The sequence below is a fragment of the Pelodiscus sinensis genome, chromosome 6 (assembly GCF_049634645.1).
Source record: "Pelodiscus sinensis isolate JC-2024 chromosome 6, ASM4963464v1, whole genome shotgun sequence".
Lineage (NCBI taxonomy): Eukaryota > Metazoa > Chordata > Testudines > Trionychidae > Pelodiscus > Pelodiscus sinensis.
The window spans coordinates 78,842,226-78,855,524 of NC_134716.1; the positions used below are offsets into that span (position 1 = coordinate 78,842,226).

General features: G+C 41.0%; 1 protein-coding gene across 4 annotated transcripts in view; it reads left to right on the forward strand.

The window, feature by feature from the left end:
- The window catches only part of HAPLN1 (hyaluronan and proteoglycan link protein 1), an 89,351-nt gene that overhangs the window by 45,712 nt on the left and 30,340 nt on the right, over nt 1-13,299 (forward strand). For all 4 annotated transcript variants that reach the window (XM_006124342.4, XM_006124341.4, XM_006124340.4 and 1 more), the window contains exon 3: nt 9,887-10,249. In XM_006124342.4, the coding sequence (XP_006124404.1) occupies nt 9,887-10,249 (363 nt within the window). The remainder of the gene's footprint in view (nt 1-9,886; nt 10,250-13,299) is intronic.

Below are 13,299 nucleotides of genomic sequence, written 5' to 3' on the forward strand. Positions count from 1 at the left end.
GGTATGATTCCGGGAACAATTTAAGGTTTTAGTTATGACCTATAAAGCCTTAAATGGGTTGGGTCCAGGATATCTGAAGGACCGTCTTCTTCTATATGAACCTGCCTGGGGATTACGGACAGCTGGGGAGGCTTTGCTTCATGTTCCCCCACTTGTGGAGATGAGATTAACATCTACGCAGAACAGGGCCTTCTCAGCTTTTGCTCCCAAGCTGCAGAATTCTCCTCCTTGAGATATTTGCATGGCGCCAACGTTAGCATTGTTTCGGCGTCAGGTTAAAGCCACCCTTTTTACTCATGCTTTTATTAATATTTGAGTCTGTATGTGTGTGTTCCTCTTCTCTATGGCTGTGTCTACATTGGCATCCCTTTCCGGAAAAGGGATGCTAATGAGACACTTCGGAATTGCAAATCCACGGGGGATTTAAATATCCCCCGCGGCATTTGCATTTACATGGCTGCCGCTTTTTTCTGGCTCGGGATTTTGCCAGAGAAAAGCGCCAGTGAAGACGCTTTCAAGTAGGAATGAGGGATCTCCCAGAAAAGGGATTATTTTCCGGAAAATCACATCTACACTGGCGCTTTTCTCCGGCAAAACCCCGAGCCGGAAAAAAGCAGCAGCCATGTAAATGCAAATGCCGTGGGGGATATTTAAATCCCCCACGGATTTGCAATTCCGAAGTGTCTCATTAGCATCCCTTTTCCAGAAAGGGATGCCAATGTAGACACAGCCTATATGTTTTTAAAAGTTTTTATGTACCTCTGGGGTCTCGTATTTTAAATTTGTACATATATTTGTATGGTGTTTAAAAAATTTTTTGGAAGCCACCTTGAATATTTTAAATAGAGAGGCGGGGTAAAAATATATAAATGAATAAATAAACAAATCAATAATTCACATACATGCAGCCTTCAGTGGCTAAAGAGCTGCATTGTACCCTGCGAATCATAGAATAATAGAATCATAGAATCCTAGGGCTGGAAGACACTCCAGGAGGTCATCAAGTCCAGCCCCCTGCCCAAAGCAGGACCAATCCCAACTAAATCATCCCAGCCAGGGCTTTGTCAAGCCGGGACTTAAAAACATCTAGGGATGGAGATTCCACCACTCCCTAGGTAACCTATTCCAGTGCTTCACCACCCTCCTCGTGAAATAGTTTTTCCTATTATTCAACCTAGACTTCCCCCACTGTAACTTGAGACCATTGCTCCTTGTTCTGCCATCCCTCACTACGAGAACAACCTCTCTCCCAGCAATTTGAAGGTTGCTATCAAATCTCTCCTCACTCTTCTCTTCTGCAGACTAAATAAGCCCAAATCCCTCAGCCTCTCCTTGTAGGGTCCCAAAGATCCCATGATCCTTCCACTGGCCTGTGATAACTGGAATCCAAACAATCATTTTAACTGTCCTTTTTGAAGCCAACAGAGACTGCTTCTGCAGCACAGAGGAGACCCAGAAACCCCTCTGCAAGTCTCTCCTAGTCATGGGTCCTTAGCAATGGGCCCCACTACGAGTGGGAGATTCACCCAAAATGAACTTAAAGAGTATATAGATTTCTTTTCTGTGTACTGTCCTCACATCTGTCCCTTGTTTTTCTCTCCTATTTCTTTCTCTTGGCCCATTTCTTTTACTCATGTGTTCCTTTCTTTTTGATCCCTTAGTTTTATATTTCTTAAGAGGAAAATGAATGATGCTTTTGAAATTTTGTACATTTTAAGATGCTTTGAAATTTTGTACATTAATGACTAAAGGCTGGAAGCTTAAGGCTGAAAGTTGTACTTATTTTGAAACTTTAATTGCCCTTCTTAGTCTTGGTTTACATGCAGTTTTTATACTGATTAAACTCTTTTGGCTATGCATTAGAGATGTGCAAGTTTAATTATATTAGTATAGTTAAAGCAAGTATATTTTTAGTGTGAAGATAAGCCCTTAGGGTATGTCTACACTAGCCCCCTAGTTCAAACTAGGGAGGCTAATGTAGGCATTCGAAGTTGCAAATCAAGCCCAGGATTTAAATATCTCGCGCTTGATTTGTATCTTCCCGGTAGGTCGCCATTTTTTAAATTTACAAGTCCGGACCAACTGCCCGTGTCTACACGCAGCAGGGACCCGGTAGTTCGAATTAAAGCCCGAGTTCGAACAACTTGTTATTCCTCCTGGAATGAGGTTTAACAAGTAGTTTGATTTAGGGGCTTTAATTCGAACTACCGGGTCCCTGCCGCGTATATACGCAGGCAGTTAGTCCGGACTTGTAAATTTAAAAAAAAAAGGCAACTGGCCAGGAAGATGCAAATCAAGTGCGGGATATTTAAATCCCGGGCTTGATTTGCAACTTCGAATGCCTACATTAGCCTCCCTAGTTCGAACTAGGGGACTAGTGTAAACATACCCATAGGGACTCTGAGAATCTGGAAATAAGGAAAACTATGATTTTCCCCAACCTCAGTTTTGTGTAACTTTTGAACCCATCTAATTGCTACTGACAGTCTCATAAGTCAAAGTCCCAGGATATCAATTAGGGTACATCTAAACTGTGGAGCTATTTTGGGATACTTCTGGTATCCCGAAATAGCTATTCCATGTCTTTGAAACAAGCCCGTTAATTCAAAATATAATGGACTCGCTATTCCAACGTCCCTGTAAACCTCATTCCATGAGGATTAAGGGAAGTTTCAGAATAGCAGTTTATTTCGAAATTACAAAATAAGCTATTTCAAAATTATCTCAAAATAAGCTAGGCAATTTATGTAGCTCAAATTGCGCAGCTTATTTTGAGCTAAGGGTGCAATGTAGACACACCCCTAGAGAGAAGAAATACTTCTGTAAATTGCAACTCTGCATTTAACAAAGTTGACTCAGCTAAAGCACTAACTGGCAACTTAATTGCTTGAGGGTGATAGGAGACTTTAACATATGCATCCAATTTATCTAAGATTTTAAAAACAAACAAGAAAGCCCAGGGGAGAGAATACATGGGACTGGTTTGACTAGGTCTATTCTGTAGCTTTTTATTGAATAGTGTGTTTTAAAGTTAATATCAAGCATAATTTCTCTGTCCTTTATAAAAAGTGTACACCCTCTACATATACATTAGAAAAATTTTCATGGTGTGCACCACAGTCTGAGCAGCAAACATGAAAATTTAATGTCTTTGGAAAAAGAAAGACATATTAATCAAAAATAAGCAAAATGTCCTTCTCCACTAATCTATATACAGAGAGTCCACTGCACACTCAGAATAAATTGATCAGCTAGTAAGGGCCTACAGGCAGCCAGAGGAGCATTACAAGGCATCTGATACTGGCCACTTTCAGAGCTAGGTTCCTATGGCCCCAATGTAGCCTTTCTGCAGCAGATCTCTCAGGCATATTCCTGCCCTCCTATGGCCAATGAGTATCCAACAATCCTTACTCAGGCAAAAACAAAAAGTCTCAAACAGATCAATAGCAAGGAGAATATCCTCGTTAATTCTTCTACATTCCTATCTCATTTTTCTTGGGTTTGCTTAATGTAATTGAACTGAATGCTTATCTGCTTTCTATTCACAATACTGTATTGTGGTTTAAAGGTTTAAAATAATCAGCTGCATCTAGACTGGCATGATATTGCAGAAATACTGCATGATTTTGCAGACCAGGGGGACAGGGAGCAAAGCAGAGCAAAGCCGCAGAGCCCGAGGGCAGCAGGACAGCCACGGTGCATCTGGGCTGTCCCTCTGCCCCCGTGCTCCACGGCTTTGCTCCGGACGCCTGTGGTACAGCAGCTGGGGCGCTGCCGGTTGGTCCCGTAGTGCCGCTCCGGGCGCTACTGGACCAACCCGGCAGCACCTCAGCTGCTCTGCACCAGGCATCCTGATTCAACCACTGCTGGTCAGTTTCAGCAGCGGCTGAATCAGGATGCCTGGGGCAGAGCAGCTTGGGTGCTGCTGGGTTGGTCCAGTAGCGCCGAGGAGCGGCGGTGCTCCTGGACCAACCCAGCAGCACCCCAGCTGCTCTGCCCCAGGCGTCCCCAAGTCAGCCGCTGCTGAAACTGACCCGTGGCTGACTACAGGAAACCCCTGCCCCGGGCTTCCTGGAATCGGCCGCTGATCAGTTTCAGCAGCAGCTGACTTGGGGATGCCTGGGGTTCTTAAGTTGAATCTGTATGTAAGTCAGAACTGGCGTCCAGATTCAGCCGCTGTTGAAACTGATCAGTTTCAGCAGCGGCTGAATCTGGACGTCAGTTCCGACTTACATACAGATTCAACTTAAGAACAAACCTACAGTCCCTATCTTGTACGTAACCCTGGGACTGCCTGTATTGCTGATGATGGCACAGCCTTCAGAGCTGAGCACCCAACCAAGAGCCACCACTCTCCAGCCACCCAGCTCTGAAAGCAGAGCAGAGGTAAGGGTGGCAATACCACAACCCCCCAAACCTTCCTTTTGGATCAGGACCCCCAGTTTGTTTGTTTGTTTTGAAATGCTGGTCTTCCCAACAAAATCTGCTTAGTATAGGCTAAAAGCACACAAAAGAACAAATTTCATGGCAGGAGACTAGATTTCACAGTCCATGACACATTGCCTGTCCTGCAAACAGGTAGCTGCTATTGGCTGGAAACTGGCCAATGGGAGCTACTGGGGATGGGAGTAGCGTGAGAAACCTCTTCCCCTGGCTTTCAGCATTCAGAGATGCACATGGATCCACAGCCAGCTTTACTGAGGCTATGTCTACACTGCGGGTTTTTTTGCGGAAGAGGATATGCAAATGGAGCTCTCATTTGCATATCTTTTTCTGATTCTTTTTGCAAAAGAGGTTTTGCGGCTAAAAAGCCCCATGTAGATATGGCCATTTGTCAGAAAAAACCCTTTTTCGCAAGAGTCCTTATTCCTCAAAAATTGAGGTTTACAGGATCTTGCAAAAAAGGGTTGTTGTTTTTTCCCAACAAATGGCCACGTCTACATGGGCCATTTTTAGTGGCAAAACCTCGTCCGCAAAAAGAATTGGAAGAAGATATGCAAATGAGTTCACCATTTGCATATCCTCTTCCTCAAAAAAATTGCAGTGTAGACATAGCCTGAGTGCCGAGTGGTGGCAGGGCAGGCAGAGTACTGGCTGAGGCTCTCGTGGGCCAGATTTGGCATTTCTGTGACTGGATGAAGCCCACAGAGCATATTTTGCCCAGCCCTGGTCTAGGCTATAGGGCAGCCCAAGATAGTGGAGTCTTTCCTTTATGGCTACGTCTACACTGGCCCCTTTTACGAAAGGGGCATGCTAATTTTAAACTTCGTAATAGGGAAATCCGCGGGGGATTTAAATATCCCCCGCAGGATTTAAATAAAGATGTCCGCCGCTTTTTTCCGGCTTGGGGAAAAGCCAGAAAAAAGCGTCTAGACTGGCCCGATCCTCCGGAATAAAGCCCTTTTCCGGAGGATCTCTTATTCCTACTTTGAAGTAGGGCTTTACTCCGGAGGATCGGGCCAGTCTAGACACTTTTTTCCGGCTTTTCCCCAAGCCGGAAAAAAGCGGCGGACATCGTTATTTAAATCCCACGGGGGATATTTAAATCCCCCGCGGATTTCCCTATTACGAAGTTTAAAATTAGCATGCCCCTTTTGTAAAAGGGGCCAGTGTAGACGTAGCCTAATGAGTATTGATGAGCCATAAACTTCTATCTGGCTACTCCACTGTTGTACCTGAAAAGCTAGTTGTGTGTGATCCGAACCTCATTTCATTTTTCAGAAGCAGAATACAAAGCAAAACTTCATAATTTCACATCCAATACTAGCATGCACAATCCAACAGGATAATAATCAGCTGATCAAGATTTTTAAAATGATCCCTCACAAGGCATGGTTTGTACAAACCTAACATAATTACATGGCAAGAGTAAATATGTGAGTTTCAGGGTGCTACTCTGAGGTACATAGTGTCACAGTACTGGTGACTGAAACACTTATCCCAGATTTGTCTGGCATCTCTACAACTAGATAATGAGATATTGTGTGTCAGAGGCCCAATCTGGCACAAATACTTTCAAAAATTATGTGGAAAATAATTTTTGCTGACAAATTTTAAGCTGGAAAAATATAACTTGTTCATGTTTCTCATATAGTACAAATGAAGTGTAGTTGGCGTTTGAGCCAAAGAACAAAAAAGCTTGTTTTGCCCCGACAATAAATTTAAAGAGGTTTTTAGCATTTGCAGAAAACAAAAACAGAGTAACAAATCTAACTAAAACAAAAACGAGCAAAAACAAAAACAAAAAAGAGATATTTTCTTAAGTAACTCTTCCTGATGTTTTGTTAATTTTTTTCATTACTGCAGATTCTTTACTACTTACATGTACTTACTGCTTACATGTAGTTTTATTAGTATCTATTCCCCAAGTATGTTCAAATTATGTAACAGAACAGCAAAGCTGTTGAAAGAAGGAATCAAGTCAAGCTAATTACTTCATGGATATTTTACTAGTGAGAGTAAAAAGCATCTGGAAGCTGAAGGATTTCTACAGATAATGCGAGCAGTAAAGAGAATCCATCTGACAAAATACACTCATGATAGCTGAAAGAGAAATTCTTAAAATTATATTTTCTTCCACTATGCACATTTTTTGTCATTGGACTGTAAGTTCTTCCCTTCAACTCTGGCCTGTGCCTACCTACCGTGTTGAGTGGCATTACAACCATTACATTCTGAATAAATTTTGATGGATAAAATCTGACAAAGACCATTTGACAAAGGCTGCCACTAGCAGCATGGATGGTGTCTACATACTGTCCAGATTCTTGCCGCCAGCCCTGCAGTATTCCCATCATTTCCCAAAGCTGATGTGCCATTAGTCATAATAGGCTAAATATTATTCTTATATGCAGAAGCCAGTGGGAGCCATCAAAAGCTATTAATGTAAATTGGAAGGCAAAATTTGGGCTAATGTAGTGAATAACCCAGCAGGTGTAGTTAAACGGAAAGACCTGGCAGTGCATTAATAAATCAGACTGCTAGCCATCTACAGTACCTAGAAATCCCACTGAAGTCAATGGGAGGTGTATGCATAATGATAGCAATGACGGGAACCAGAGTATGACTTGTATGACAGACACAGAATTGGTGAGAAGGCAAAAGTATAATTTCTTACCTAAGGTCTTTGACAGGATCATAGTAGGAGCAAGTGGCCCATCCTGCTGCGGGCACAATCTTGGCTACATTTCAGTTTTTAAACTGGTAGTTCAATCTGAGCTACCCTTAAATCTACCTGAGCTGGAAATTATACCAATGCCTGCTTTAGTATAGACCTACCGTAAGAGACATGTTTCCTCTTCTACACCATCCAATGCTCTTGTTGGTAGTCCCTTTGTTCAACCAATATACACTTTGAATATAATTAATTGTGGGAGGGGCAGGGTTTGGGTAGTAAGCTACAACAGGCAGCTTAAACTCTTGTCAAGACAATGTTAAGTTGTGCAGATCAGCCTTCATGGAAGCTCTTACTACTTGGCTTTGAGATGAAACAGCAAGAGGCCAGCCAGCATGAGCATGAGAATAGGTGCAACAGCCACCCCTTTCCCTCTGGTAGCAAGTTCTCTACAAGCCATTTTTACTTTTCCCTTTTGTCAAGAGCTTTTGTGGTCAGAACTTCTCCTTCATTTGAAAAAGCAGGATTCATTTTCACTGGAGGGAACCAAATTGGTATATATTCCTCATGCCCATGGTAACATCCATTATTGCATCATCTGGTTCCTTCTTCATTTATTTATCAAAAAGTGCATGACTCAGCCAAAAGGGGGCAGTTCCTAACTTTTGGAGAGAAGAGAGAAGCAGAAGTAATATCTAAACATGGAAGAGAAGACAAAACTATTACAGACTGTTCAATCTTGTACAATTGATAGAAAGGCAGATGTCCACAAGCAAGCTACTGCAGATAAGCACAGTCCTGTTAAATAACCCAAGTGAATTAGTATGATTTTGTAACAAGTTCAGATATTGCAACCTACTTTTTCATAGAAAGGAATTTCTTCTTTTAAATATTCCTCTCTCAAGAATTGATTTGAAAAGGCTCCAGTAAGTTGTTCTGCAAATTTTATAGTATTGGTACTGTGAGAGTCTCCTTCTGGATCAGTCTAAAATGAAGGAAATGATGATTTATTCCTATTAGGGTTGCCAGATGATTTCAACAAAAATACTGGACACACTTGACATTACTTCACAATCTACATTACATATTATTTAGAAAATATAAATTTTCTCATTTATATTTTCTCAATTTGTTTCCCAAACAGAAAGCTTAAATACTGGACTGTCTGATTCAAAACCAGGCATCTGGCAACCCTAATGCCCATTCCTATTTCTGTGATCAAATGATTGAAATAAAGTCTACCTGGTAGCAGCTGAGCTTCTGCTTATCTGATGAGATAAATGTTTTATCCCTTTGGTAGGGCCAGTACCTGGAATTATTTCATTGAAAATCCTGCCCAGCAAATTTCTTTCAACCTAGTACTGACCATATAGCAGAGGATAAGAATATTAGTTAGGATATTAACATTATCTTTGGTATCAGATTACTCTGCAAGGCACAAGAAGTATGAATCACTGGGTCCCTTGGTAACCTTCTCTTTTGTCTCTTCCTCCTCTCCCTCCCCTCCCCCTTTAACCTCCTTCCGCCTCAGCCAGCCTGCTGGATACAATATTCTAGTGAGATAAGATGGGTAAGGTAATGTGCTGAAGAATAGCTCTGTGGCCCTTGGGAGCTTGTCCAATAGAAGCTGATCCAATAAAAATATTACCTTCCCTATCTTATGCAGCTCATATTTTGGGATCAACACATCTAAAACAATACTGCAAACAATATTCTAATAGGAGTCTTAACAATGCTGTGTACAAGCGCAAGACCATTTCTGTAGGGCTGAAAATTCGAATATATTTTGTTTTTCTTACCTCCCCCTTCCCCCTGCTTATCCCAGGCAACTCTGGAGTCATGGGAGCTTAACTCTGTGCTGAACAGTGGTGACAAGAGTCTTTTGTCCTTTGTAATCCTTTCTTTGCTCAAAGGAAAAATCTGACCCTCTCTATACTTGGCATAGGCCAGTGTTTCTCAAAGTGGTCTGCAAAACCACTTTGAGAAACCTGCTACTGGCCACTCTGGACTGTTTATTTACTGGCTCCACAGCCACAGAGCCTCGCAGCTCCCATTGGCTCCGATTCGCCATTCACCATGTCTCCCCTTGGCTGCAAACAGCAAACCGGAGCCAATGGGAGCTATGAGGGTCTGTGGCTGCAGAGCTAGTAAACAAACAATCCAGAACAGCCAGTTAACTAGTTTCTCAAAGTGGTTTCACGGACCACTTTGAGAAACACTGGAATAGGCTATTTTCCCCAGGGTGCTAGCTCAGCTGTGCTAATGGGCTTCTTAATCTCCTCTCCCGCCTCCCCTGGCCTCTGCCTGTCTATTCTCTGACCACCAGTGTTGGAAGGAGAGTAGTGAGCCCATAAACTACTGTATCTGCTACAATGAAACCTTGCACCCATTTACACCACATTATTCATGCATTTGCTGGATCATCATATAGCCCTATGTAAGGCGATGAAATCAGTAATTTACTTACTAAGGCTAATTTATCACGTATGTATAGTAGCCTGTTCATCAATGAAGCAACTATTACATTAGAAGTGCCCTCTCCTTTCAAGTTGCAAATATTTATTGTCAAGGATAAAACTAGTATAGCAAGCCTGGTACTAAATACCTACTGTATAGTAGAACACAGCTCTAGGAGAGTGATTATGCAGAACTGATTGTATCAAATAGTGAATGTTTACTACTGCATGTAGCCTGTATCCCATTTTGTGAAAGCTAGAATTCAGACTAATGGTTCTTCTTATTTGTTCATTTTGTTTTTTAAAATTCTATCAGAAAATGGACCCCGCCTACTTGTGGAATCAGAACAAACAAAAGTCTTCTCACATAGGGGTGGCAACATCACACTACCATGTAAATTTTACCGTGAACATGCATCAGCTGGCTCAGGAAAAATCCGGATCAAGTGGACCAAACTCACCTCAGATTACCTCAAGGAAGTGGACGTCTTTGTTGCAATGGGACTCCACCAAAAGAGTTACGGAAACTACCAGGGCAGGGTGTTTCTGAAAAAAAGCAGTGAAAATGATGCTTCTCTTGTAATCATAGATATAACACTGGAGGATTATGGGCGATATAAATGTGAGGTGATTGAAGGATTAGAGGATGACACAGCAGTGGTATCTCTGGATTTACAAGGTAGGTAGTATTTACATTACAGATTTCTGGAACATTAACCAACACATCCCTTTCCAAATAAATATACAAAAGAAAAAAAAACGAGGAGTCAGGTGGCACTTTAAAGACTAACAAATTTATTAGGATATTAGAGCATAAGCTTTTGTGAGCTACAACTCACTTCCTCAGCTAAAACATAATGGTAACTGCAATGGCAATGTAGACTAGAGCTCATATTGTTACTCTATTTAGCACTTACATTTATTATTTTAATATATATTGTGATTGGTTTTTTTAAATGAACCACTATCTACCTTAATGATATGTCTTTGATCATTAGAAATCTACTCAGGAAAATATGTGAGGGTGATTATAAAATTATTGAATAACAGTCAATCCAAAAAGTATATTGATCACAATGGGTCATATGATGTCACCCATACTCACATTGATTAGTACTTTTCACTGCTAATTTCTCTGCGATTACTGAGGAGTAAAGTATTGCACATGAATGGGGGAGGCAGAATTGGTTTGCAAGCTATTACCTCCTTCTCTTGCATAATCGTTTCTCTAATAGCTAATGCACAGTGTAGGCTGAAGTTGATTTTTCTTTTACAATCATTTAAGAAAAAAGGAGAAATTGTTTGTTTGTTCCTAGTCTGCAGTATATTAATCCATGAATGATTTAAGATCTGAACATATGCATGCCACCTCCCATCTGCTAATCCACTACTACTACATTTAAAGCTGCATTCATATGTTGGTGAAAGCAAGGGCTTCGTTTAACAATTCAGATCTGCTTTGAACGTTCTTAGGTCACCCTCTTCAAAAATGCATAGGTCATTCTATATTTTTGTTGTTCACTCCATTTTAACCCTTTTCCTTTGCATAGGACTTTATGTCCTCCTTGATGTATTATTTTTGGCCACATATATTCACACTAATATGAAATGTAGAATTATTTTCAGAATCCCCAATCTTCAAACTCTCAAGAGCTTTCAATGAATAAACTTTGACTAGACCCTTCACAGATTTCTGCAAATTGTGTTTATCTCCAGCTTGTAAATTTGCTGGAACAACACTGGTATAGTATGCCAGGTATGGTATGTCAGCTACACAACCATTTAGTTTCATTCTTACTTTGTTAAGTTTTTCTCAGATACTGAGCTGTGCTTGCAATGTGGGATAGGTAAAGTTCTTTATGGGTAAAGTTCTTTATTGTATGCTTTGGTATTCATTTATTTGCTAACAAGACTCTGTCTGCATAATGTAAAATGGTCTTGCCTTACTTCTCCATGTTCATTTGTCAATTCCTGGTAACATTCCTGGTAACATTCCTGGTGCATTCCATTTGTCAATACAGAAAAATATACACATCTTCCATGCCATTGTAAAGGCAAAATTATTCAACTTACATTTTTTTTCATCCCATCATTATTATTAGTCTTTATCTCTTCAATTTCAAAGAAGAATGTAACTCTCTGTTAAAGAAAATTAGACTTGTATACAGGTTAAGTCAACTAAAACTCATTTCGAGTGGAGAAAAAAATGAGTAGGAGGCCAAAGGCATGTGGCTCTATTTTTATCCTTTTTCCTCATCTTTGTACAAGGAAAAATTGAATCACTGAAGTGAGGTATCAGGTTCAGTTTATAATGTTGATCAAATAAAGTAAAATCCTGACTCCCTGGTGCCTGGGATGAGATTCTGTGATGAGTCTCTGTGAGGCTCACAGCACAGGTGGCTATGGTAGTTTCAGAAGATTGTTGTGCTCTCCTTTTCCCTTAGGGTATGTCAACACAGCATGCTTATTTTAAAATAAGCTATTTCAGAATTTTTTTTCCAAAATAGTTTATTTCAAAATATCACGTCTACACTCCAGGGAAGCCTCAAAATTAGTCCAAGATAGGCTTCCCTAATGTGGATGTGTTACCTCGAACTAGAACCCCAAGAAGCACTGGGGAGTAATTACTCTGAATGGCTCTGGGGAGGAGCTATTTCGAAATAGCAGCAGGGGAGCGTCAACGCTATTGCTATTCTAAAATAGCTGTTTCGGAATAAGCATTGTTCTTCATGGAATGAGGTTTACAGATTTCAAAATAAGCCATCAGTTATTTCAAAATTATTTCAAAATAACAGAATTACTGTGTAGCCACTCGCATTGTTATTTTGAAATAACGGCTGTTATTCTGAAATGGTGCTGCTGTGTAGATACACCCTGGCTGCGTCTAGACTGGCAAGTTTTTCCGCAAAAACAGCTGCTTTTGCAGAAAAACTTGCCAGCTGTCTACACTGGCCGCTTGAATTTCTGCAAGAACACTGACTTCCAACTGTCTGAAATCAGTGCTTCTTGTGGAAATACTATGCTGCTCCCGTTCGGGCAAAAGTCCTTTTGTGCAAAACTTTTGCACAAAAGGGCCAGTGTAGACAGCTCAGATTTGTTTTGCGCCAAAAAGCCCCGATCGCGAAAATGTCGATCTGGGCTTTTTTGCGCAAAAGCGCATCTAGATTGGCACGGAAGCTTTTCCGCAAAAAGTGATTTGTGGAAAATCATGCCAGTCTAGACGTAGCCCCTTACATAAACCAGAGGGCCTTTCTTGGGCTGCTGTAGGGGCCATAGCACTACAGGGTGACTATAACTCAGAGGTATTAAAACTGATATTATGGCAACTGAGTGACAAAGCTTTTATTGTTCACAGGTACTTAACTGCCTTCCTCACCCAGTGACAAGTACTAGTGTAAAGCAAACCCGCCCTCACTTGTAGGGGATGGAAGTTGGTGCCCACGAACAGCATTTTTACACTGTCAAACTTCTAGTGACACAGCTATGTTGATGAAAGAGCTGTGTAGGGCAGACATATCCTAAGTACCATGCTGAACATTGAACTGAAGCTTATGCTCATTGCAAAATATATGATATGCATTAAATGGTGTTTCCCTGGAATGTCCCTTTAAAATAAGGCATTGCTTCTTGTTTTTCATATATTTTCCCTTATTTCCATCCAACAAAATTGGTTACTCTAAATGCTGTCCAGAATCAGCCTGTATATAAAACACTTGTACATATCTACAG